This window comes from Eutrema salsugineum, unplaced genomic scaffold, assembly GCF_000478725.1.
Source record: "Eutrema salsugineum unplaced genomic scaffold, Eutsalg1_0 scaffold_12, whole genome shotgun sequence".
In the NCBI taxonomy this organism is placed as follows: domain Eukaryota; kingdom Viridiplantae; phylum Streptophyta; class Magnoliopsida; order Brassicales; family Brassicaceae; genus Eutrema; species Eutrema salsugineum.
Window position 1 is genome coordinate 9245535 of NW_006256895.1, and position 10382 is coordinate 9255916.

General features: G+C 39.4%; 2 protein-coding genes across 2 annotated transcripts; both read right to left on the reverse strand.

Annotated features, from left to right (window-relative positions):
* Positions 1-3331: 3331 nt before the first annotated feature.
* LOC18025733 lies at positions 3332-6735 on the reverse strand. Its single transcript, XM_024160168.1, has 5 exons — positions 5770-6735; positions 4906-5559; positions 4433-4821; positions 4272-4356; positions 3332-3958 (listed from the first exon to the last, which is right to left on the reverse strand). The coding sequence occupies exons 1-5, from the start codon at positions 6733-6735 to the stop codon at positions 3332-3334; spliced, it is 2721 nt and encodes a 906-aa protein (XP_024015936.1).
* A 318-nt stretch (positions 6736-7053) lies between these two features.
* On the reverse strand, positions 7054-10123 carry LOC18025734 (thermospermine synthase ACAULIS5). Its single transcript, XM_006408789.2, has 9 exons — positions 9906-10123; positions 9566-9632; positions 9326-9420; positions 8323-8425; positions 8130-8218; positions 7883-8039; positions 7711-7786; positions 7428-7623; positions 7054-7240 (listed from the first exon to the last, which is right to left on the reverse strand). Exons 1-9 carry the CDS (start codon positions 10058-10060, stop codon positions 7159-7161), a joined length of 1020 nt encoding a protein of 339 aa, XP_006408852.2. The 5' UTR covers positions 10061-10123; the 3' UTR covers positions 7054-7158.
* Positions 10124-10382: the final 259 nt, after the last annotated feature.

Sequence of the window (10382 nt, forward strand, 5' to 3'; positions counted from 1 at the left end):
CGTCTTCTGAAGAGAATGTGGTGCCCACATCAGAGAAGGTTTTAAGTGACGAAGGTTTTCTACACGGTCCTAGTATGACAAGAGCGATCGCTAACTTGAAACTTAGAGCTCCAATCTGTGGAGGTACGTCGTCTAACATTTTATCTGGTGTGTTAATGGTTTTATTATACGATAACCATAATGTTGGATACGATGCAGGACCAGTGTCAACTCTATGCCTCGGAGCTTCGAGCAATGTCCCAACAGAGATGGACAAACAAGTTGCAAAGGGTAAAGGCAAGCTGACTGAAGAAAGTCACAGGAGGCCCTATCTGGGTTTAACCATTGGCTGTCAAGGAGGTCCAAGCCAGTCACCGACGCAACCTGAAGTGCTATCAGATGATACCTCCACCGATGAGAGCTACGACTACATTGGTGAATTTCTTTTACAATACCTTGTGACGTCCGTAAACTTTACACATGAAGTATAACATATCAAACTGTAATTTTATTTCAGGTGACGGCACCAACAAACCAGGAGTTCTCTATGTTGGTATGGTATTCAAGAATCAAGACGCTTTCAAGCTCCATATGGCGCTCTACGCTCTGACTAAGAAGTTCAATTTCAAGAACCACCGGTCCACTCCGAGTATGATGGTGCTTGAATGTGTGGGTAGCGGATGCCCATGGCGGGTATACGCAGTGAAGATGCAAGGAATAGAGTGGTTCCAGGTCAGGAGAGCAAACCTAGACCATGCCTGCACTGTTGATGACAGAGCCCGGTTCCACCAACAGGCAACCGCGAGCGTTATAGGGAATCTATTCCGAGCCAAGTACACGGGTGTCGGAATCGGCCCACGCCCAACCGAACTGAGAGATATGATGCGGGACGAGCATGACGTACCCATTTCTTACTGGAAAGCTTGGCGTTCCAGGGAGTTGGCCATGAATGCAGGACTCGGAACAGAAGGCTCCTCATACAGGGAACTGCCAACATTCCTCCAAAAGTTGGTAACATCTAATCCAGGAACTGTTGTGTCCTTGGAAACCGAGTTCCAAGAAGGTGTAGGACAGCGTTTTAAGTACCTCTTCTTCGTACTTGGTGCATGCTTGAATGGTGTGAGCTACATGAGACAAGTGATAGTGGTTGACGGTACCCATCTCAAAGGGAAATACGCTGGGTGTCTCCTTACTGCAAGTTTCCAGGATGGGAACTACCAACTATACCCTCTCGCTTTTGCAGTTGTAGATGGAGAAAACGATAAATCATGGACTTGGTTCTTTCGCAAGTTGATGGAGCTAATTCCAGACAATAGCAATCTTGTCTTCGTGTCGGACCGGCACAACTCCATCTACAATGGCCTGCGAAAGGTAACGCACGTACATATATTGTTATCTGTTAACAATTATGTTAGATTGCTAACTATATGGTTAAGGATATAATTTTAGTATTGGATTCGCTAATGTTGTGTGTATACGGGTAGCACCTTTATTATATATAAACTTCTATTTACGTACGTTAACGATTGGTTAACCTAAATTGTGAATTGGTTTAAACGACAATTGTAGGTTTACCCCTTGGCGCGACATTGTGCTTGCATCGTCCACCTCACCCGCAACATTCAGGCAATCTTTAAAAAGAAGAATCTGGGCTACCTGGTCTCCAAGGCAGCGAGGACATACACCGCCATTGAGTTCTATACTCTGTTTTGCGAGATACGGTCTTTAGACAGGGCATGCGGGGAGTACCTCACCACCATTGGCTACGAACACTGGGCCAGATCCCATTTTCCTGGAGCCCGATATAACATCATGACAAGTAATGTGGCAGAGTCTCTAAATAACGCCCTGGCAACAGCCCGTGACTTACCTATCATCCCACTCATTGAGTTCATCCGAGCTACTCTAATGCGCTGGTTTAGTGAGAGGCGTGATGCAGCAGCTGCAGCAAGTACATCTCTCACTCCAAAGGCGGAGGAACTGCTTTCCAAGAATTTCGAACAGTCCACCGGCTATGGCTACCGCAAGATCAATGATGAAGAGTTCGAAATCAGGAACAAAGAGGGGGTGCCTTTCCTAGTGAATCTTCAACATAAAACTTGTACCTGCCGTGAGTTTGAGATGCACGACCTACCTTGTCCCCATGCTGTCGTCGCTGCAATGCGGTCTGGAAAGAGAGTCGATGCTTATGTTGGTCTTGAGTACTCGGTTGGTTTCTGGAGCAAAGCTTATGAATGCAGCATCTACCCCCTCAATTCAGGTACAGTCTCTATGACCATGGGGGATGACTTCTCCTCCCTTATCCTCCTGCCACCGAGTACCAGACGCCCACCAGGACGCCCTCGCAAGAAACGCTTTCCATCTCGCGGGGAGTTTGGGGTAATTAAAATATTATCTCGCTAACATTTTAATTTCCCATGAAATTAAGTTGTGGACTTGTAATAATATATGTATATTAATTTCTGGGCAGGGAGTGAAGCGCTTCGCTGTGTGTGGGAGGTGCGGTGGTTTGGGTCACAACCGCAAGACCTGCAAAGCGCCTATATAAAGTGGGATGTGTGGATGTGGCAACGTAGTAGGATGAAGGCATGATGCAGTTTTTTGGATGCCATATGTATTTCATGTTTGGTCGGCGTTTAACTTAATATGCATGTTTTAAAGTTATGGATGTTGAAGAAACCCAAAAGAACCCCTTTATTCTATTTTGGCAGGGGTGTTGTAATGTTCCAATTCCTTAAGTACCTTCTAAGTAATGAATCAAGATGTCCACTTTATTGTTGGATCATCTCTTTTATATAGTTAGTGCTTATCTAAATGGGGCTGGGATAATTTGATGATGTCCATAATTTATAACTTAGTTTAAACAGTTTAGAACCCTGCATCTAATACATCGGTTACGGCTCTAATTATTCAATTATACGGTAACTCAAATCTTAGTGATCTAACTCAACAATTACTGATCTAACTATAAACTTGTTGACTGGACTAAGTTCGAATTAAGTTAACGTATTTTAGTTTTTTGCATCTAATACATTGGTTACCGCTTTAATCCCTCGTGTATGCGGCAACACAGATATTAGTCATGTACCTTTACCTGCGATTATTTGTTGTACCAACACCAACGGATTACCTTCATTGCTGAATACATTTGGCCGAGCTAGAGAAAAAACGAGCACATATAACAATTATTGTCGCTACGTAACAATTAGGTTAACTTAACTGAAAAAAAACCAAATGAGATGCAACATTCAATGACATAGAAATCCAACTGACATGAAAATCAAAACCAAATATTGTATAGAGTTCAAGGCATAGATAGAACAGGTAAGTAACCATAGGAGCTTAAATAGGATTACAGAGGGCTGTCAAATTCTTCAAACATACGAACAGCCAATATCTTGCTTTCAGAGTCCAAATTAACCGGGTTGATGTTTTTGCAACGGTCGAAACCTCCAATAGCATGAGCCATGATCAGAAGGGCGGCGGTGACACCTGAGTCAGAAATATTGGGATTCGTTGGAATGCCCTTGCTCCTATGCACAATGAAACACTTGCCGTCGATGCAATGTTTGTTGCTCAGCACCTGCTTAACCAAGTACGGAAGCATCTGAGCAATGGGCATGAGGGCCTTCTTCACGAAAGAATCGGATCGATGGCTTGTGTTGCAATCCAGCACGTGAATGGATCCGCCAACTATATCAATATAAATACCTAACCAATGCTCCTTGTCTAGGTTATATGCGCAGTAAATATGTTCTGGGCCAGGAGATTCAGTCGTGACTGGCTCCAAGAAAACCATTACCGTGTCACCAAATACGAAACGGTGCTTGTCTTTATGCGCTAGCTTGCTAAAACGGGAAAACTGCTTCATGAGCTGATTTGCGAATGTCGTCTCCAAGAACTCTGTACCGCTGTAGGCCTCGTCTTTAAACTGCCGGCTAAATACGGCCCTTGCGTAAAACAAGAGGGCATCCATCATCTGAAATGCACAGGAAAGGGACAAAGAATGATGTTTTAAACATTAATTGTTCGCAATACATCCAATACATTGGTGTTGTAATATATTTTTTACCCCATCTAACAATTTTGTTACCCAGAATTTATAAGATTCCAACAGATTACAACTACTACGGAACAGTCTTTTAATATTACCAAATGCATTATCTCTGTTAATAAAAAGTTTACCGCTCCATCTCCACGTGTTATACGGAACTACCCGAAGAAACGATCTAACTTTAAATGTGACTTTGCATAATCTAAACCCAAATATTTCCAAACAGATATAATGATACCTTCGATGACATATGTTTTGTTCGAGAGACGACCTCAAGAAGTTCTTTATTGTTGATGGAGCTACCATTGCCTAAAACGATGACCCTGAAAAAGAAACACTATCGAAATTAATAATTTTACTTGGTTGCGACCTCGCCAAAAAAATTCATATTTACATTACCTAGGAGACTTCAACAATTCTTCAAGCCGATCAAATTTTTGCAAGAACGGACAAACTTTCTCGGGAGGGCAAGAGAAAATGTGGGGTGAAATGGTACAGTTAATCCATTTGGGATCAACCTGGTATGACTTGTACCCTTGTGGCTCCGTCCTGGCTCGCTTGCTCCGGCGGCGTGATCGAACCGCCCCTGCAAGAGTAGATTCATCCGGAATTTCATCGCCGATGGCCTCGTCTCCCGAGTCATCCTCATTCTGTGGTGAATGTTCATTCATGACGACGTCAGTCGAGCGAGGGAAGATTTCTGAATTGGCAAACGGTGCAGCAAATGGTGTCAAGAACGGCCGACCCGCACACACGTTCAACGATGAATGAGTGTGAGGAGACACATCCTGCATATCAAGTGTTAATATATTGATACATTAAAAGGCAGAACACATTATGTAAACAGGGTACCAAATAAAAATTTTATTAACCAGGTTGTTGACCATATTAATGGCAGCACCGATTGCAGCGTCCTCCGTCGTCTGTCTGCGAGCCGGAGCATTAGTATCCGCTCTACCTTGGTCGTCGGGTAACCCTTGAAACGAGTTACTGATCGCAGTAGTCGGCCCACCTTGCCCATGTGCAACATCTGATAGTGGTTTGTCCAAGAATGACATAATACTGGAAATCATCTTCTCTGACATTGCTTGCAACTTGGCGTCAAGAGTAGACCTTATGGCCTCAGATAAACCGCTAAAATCTTGACGCAAACCATTCACCCTGTTACCAATCTCTTCGACCTTGTTGGCGAGTGCAGAGATATCCTTCTCTAAACAGGCAGTCACATGCTCAGCTATGGTTACCGGAGAAGACATGACACCCCGGTCGTTCGCCGTTTTACTGGCGTTCACCACAGCTTTCTTTTTGTCTTTCTTCTTCGCAATTTCCTTCCTCTCGATGCGTATTTTCTCTAGCTCGGACTGCGTCAACCCGCCTTTGAACATATCTTTCTGAAACTGGAATCCTTCTTCAATCAATCTCACCATATTGTCAACAGATGGATCATCTTCGTCGTCTGACCAACTAAAATCAACCCCTTCAAGGGACAAGCCGTCGGGGATGGGGATTATACTAAAAACAGAAGCCTATATCACAAAGAATGCAAACAAAAAAGTTATCAGTCCAACAAAAAGATTAGACATATAAAACATTATTTGCGGAGTATATTTATGTGTAACGGTTACAACAATGATTATTGGTGAAACCATTTTGTTTAGACAGCTAAACTATTTATTATATATGACCTAAAAAATGTAACATATATTTCAAGAGTGTTAGGTCTAATCTTGGTGTACCTGTGATTCTTCATCCAATTCCCTCGCGTGGCTAGGACTCAGACCAAGCTTGGGATTATCTTGGGTACTTGATTGTTTCGCATTCGCTTTCTCGCAGCCGTTTAAAGTAGCCGAGTCAGATGCATTGCCACTAATTTCCTGTGGTTCAGATCGAACATCCATATCCAGATCTTCTTCCTCCCCCTCTGACTCTGAAGATGAGGACGAGTCATTTAGTTGGACAACTTCAGTCAACGAAGGGACTGCCTCCACCATAATTAGTTGGATCGCATGGAAGAAACCCTTAACAGCAACAGTGCTCTGCGCGAGCGCAACCTCATCCTTTGTCTTGATGCTAGAAATAAGCAACTCAAATCCGACTCTGGCCCAGGGATAAGCTAGGAATTCGTCAAAATCTCTGATGAGCTCTGCATGTTCAAGGATTATTTTAGATCTGTGGTTTGTTGGACAAAGCACAGCTCCGGTAATGGCGAGGCAGGCGTACTTTAGGCGAGCTGTCTTATCAACAATGGTCTTCTTCTTCAACATCTTTGTTGCGAGATCTACACTGCAGGCCTTGAGATTACCGAACAGATCGGGCCAGTACGGTTTTTCGCGGACTGGGTTTCTTTTTTTGTTTTTGCTCTTCTTAGGCAGTTTACCGCAAGGGAGACCAGTAACAATAGCAAATTCCCTCAGCGATATTCGGATTGGGCGCCCGGCAAATAAAACCCAGATTTCATGCCTCTTTGTCACCTTTAAAAGTCGCGTAATACAAAAATGGCCGAAAGTACCTGATAAGGCTGGCCTCTCCGCCGTCGCAATAAGTTTCCCGAACGGAGAACGCCGGAGGTATTCTTTTTCATCCTCTTCCAGAGCGGCTAGAATGTGGTTAATCGTCTTCGCCTTATGGTACGAGTTCACTCTCTCACCAGAGGGTTCTTCTCCAGCGGCGAACATCCGAGCCGGAAGTAGAGGGAGGTCCATAAGCTCGATTCGTCAGTTCCCCTATTTTGAAATCGGAATTTGAAAAGCTGCAGATTAGGGTATTTGATGGAGATAACTGTAGAGAAATGTATAGATCCCGGTTAGAGAAAGCGGTGTTAATATCATCATTAATGCCCTATTGTAGAATAGGGGGTAGAGTTCAAATTTAAATCTCACCAGTGTGTTAGGGGATATGGGTCTATGTTAGTAGACCCAATAGGGGTTTTTGTGTATTATTGAAATTTGAACAGTGTATTGAATTTGCAGTAGTTATTTTTGTAAATCCTGTATTGGTTTTTGTTAGGAGGCCTAATTTCTCTAAAATAAAACCCAACAAAACTAATCAAGACAACATCTGGTTATGTGCGGAGAAAAGAATACTAGAAATAAACCAGTTTTTTATTTTTTTATTTTTTTATTTTTTCAAGTATGCCGGTACGCCACACCATGACCATGAATGTATCTCGCATTCTCCTCACTAAAAACTTCTGTCTCCCTCTCAAGCCTGCCCAATTTTAATTTCAATTCTGTAAAAATATATTAATTAAAGCCAGCTGTTCAAAGAACAAGATGGGGAATGATGCGGGAGGGATAGAATAGTATCTATGAATTTTGATTGTACTTTGCCTATCCCGCATCTATCTCGTCTTTCCGAACAAAGCCTTAAAGAAAAGAGGAAAATTGAAAATTACGCGAGAGAGATGGTCTTGTTGAGGGTAGAAGCAGAAAGGAAAGAAGAAGCATTTAAATACATCAATTCTCCTTTCACTCTCTCTTCGATTCTTTGATCCATTTCCTTAGCTTCAATCTCAAACTGTTGATCTGATGCCATCACCCATCCCCACGTATCAGCAAATGACGGGATGTGTGCTGTGTAAACCTTTACGTCTGTTTTCATTTTTGTTATTCATCAAAATGAACCACACAAGGTCTCTAACATAAAATAAAAAATAAAAAAATACAAAGGAGGCTTACACTTGAAGACTTGCTTCATGGTGTTGTAGATTGATGTGAAAACTTCCTTGTGTGTAAATATTCCAGCTGGTCCAGCCTTTTTTTTTTTTTTTTTTTTTTTTGAAGTATATCAAAATACATTCTTATATTATCTTGCTCCAAAATTAAAGATAAATAAAAATTAATAAATGACCTGGGTCACAAAGATGCCATTGGGGTTAAGCTTTGGTCTTAGGATGTTGTGATAAAAAGTTTTGGTGTAGAGCTGATAACATGGTCCACCTTCCACTGGATCCGCTAAATCTCCCACTATTATATCAAACTTCTCTTCTCGTTTCTCTAATTCAGCCCTTTTGCATTAACATTTTAAAATTCAAATTATAATTAAAAAGATAAGTCATAACTCCTTATAATTTATTTATGTGTTTTTGTTTCCTTACTTTGCATCATTGATCACAAGTTCAAGCTTCTTGTTGTAGAAAGCTTCGCTGTTAACGGTTAGAAATTTCTTGCAAAAATCAACAACCACCTGAATAATTAGTATTTGTTTATTTAGGAATTAGGATCACTGTTTATTCCGGTTACTAAAATTTTGATAATATATCTAGTAGAAATAAGAAGTTTAACTTTAACCTGATCAATATCACACATGACCACTTTCTCGATCGTCTTATGTTTTAGTATTTCTCTTGCAGTAGAGCCTTCACCTCCTCCCATTATAAACACCGATTTGGGGCTATTCGGAGAGAAATGGTTAGAGTTAAGACAATTTAATTCCTTTTTACAGTACCAAATTATTTTCTTTTCAATGCTCACGTATAAAAAGCAAGGCGACATAACTGCTAGTAGTAATTTAGTAGTCAAGTAAACCAAATTTACATTTTACCTATTTTAGGTGTTGTGCATTCTAGAAATATAACTTAAGTGGTGGTTATTGGTTTATAGATTTTAACTGATTTGTAAATTCACGTAAAATCAAGTGTTATTGGATTTTTGTATTTTGAAATCCTATTCAAAATCCTGTATTATTAGTTCTGTGATTTGTTAATTTTTATGAAAATCAAGTGTTGTTTAATAACAATGATTTACATGTGAATTTGGTTAAATAGATTTTAAACGGATTTGGAAGAATTTTTAAATGTAAAAAAATTATATAAAGATTTAAATCATAGAGAAACCTACGGGTTTACAAGTTTAAATTGAAACCCACAAGTTCTTACAATAATTTCTAAATCCTAAATACTTTATAAATTTTTAAATGAACGAAATACACAAACGAATTGCACCCTCTTATTAAGTAATCTCACTAAATGACCATGGTTTGGGTTACACGACTCGGATGAAATTTCTATAAATACTGTGATTATTTTTTTGCGCTTGATGTTTTACAATAGCATGGATTTACGTGTGATTATAATATATTTCAACTAATTATATCTGATGACATGCAATTTTGAAAAGTTATGTATAATAAAACCTTTGAGTTACTGACAAAAATTCCATCGTTTTTTTTGTATTTATTCCCCACTTCAGTTATTTAGCAACTTTCACTCCATAAACTAACTGACTGCATATTACAAAATGTTAAATATACATACCAGTAAATTGTAAGAAAAATAAAATAAAAAATGCATACTTGGGGTGAGAAAGGAGGGCCGGGTGAATCAAACATTCATGGTAGATAAACTCATCTCTCTCTGCACTTTGCATTTTTCCATCAATCACAAGAACCTGTTTTAAATACCAAGATTTCATACTAATTAGTCTACAATATCATAACTCACTACACTTAAGAAATTTGTAATATAAATAATGAAAGCTCTAGAACTTTCGAAAATTTATTGTTACATAAGAAGTAGTTGAAGAAAATGTGTACCTTTCCGAACCGTTTTGTGTCCAGCAGCGCAATGTCCTGGTACTCACTAGTTCCTTGATGGAGAACACTATCGAGAAAAAAAAGAAAATGATATAAAAGATTAACAAAATCAAGTAAAACTATAAATACATTAGAAACTCTATAAATTAATATTCGATAAACTAATCAACTCGATTGATTAATAAATATCTTTGGTTCTAAATTTATATTTTGGCCTAATTAATCTTTTTATAAATTAATGATTTTCTAAATTAATAAAATTTGAGATTCCCAGTGCTATTAATTTATAGTGTTTACACTGTAATCGAAAGAGAAGTTGAAGCAAAGGAAATAAGTAAACCTGTTGAGGGCAAAAGACCACTTGAGATCATCATCGATGGTTTCTTCGTACCAATGGCAATCTTGCTTGTTGGAGTGGATGCTCAGATTGAGTGAGGTCTCATTGCGAATCTTGGGGAACCCATTTTCTAACATGATCTCCACGGCTTCTCCCATATCCAAGTTAAGAAAACAGGACAGAATAAACCAGAGAGATAAGGAATGCTAATGCTTAGTGATGGGATGTCCCAGAGAGACAACCTTTGCCTTCTTATAGAATCTCAAAATGTAGTATATAATATCTTTGGGTATTCATTCTTTTTGGCAAAAGGTAGTATATAATATCTTCTTTGCTAGAAAAAAGGGAATAATCTCTATTCTTTTAATTTAATTTAAAAATACATGTAAGTAAATTAAAATTGAAATCTATGATTTTTGATGAATGTTATTACTCAATCCCATAGATTTTATTGAATGATAGCCATATTAGTATTCATAG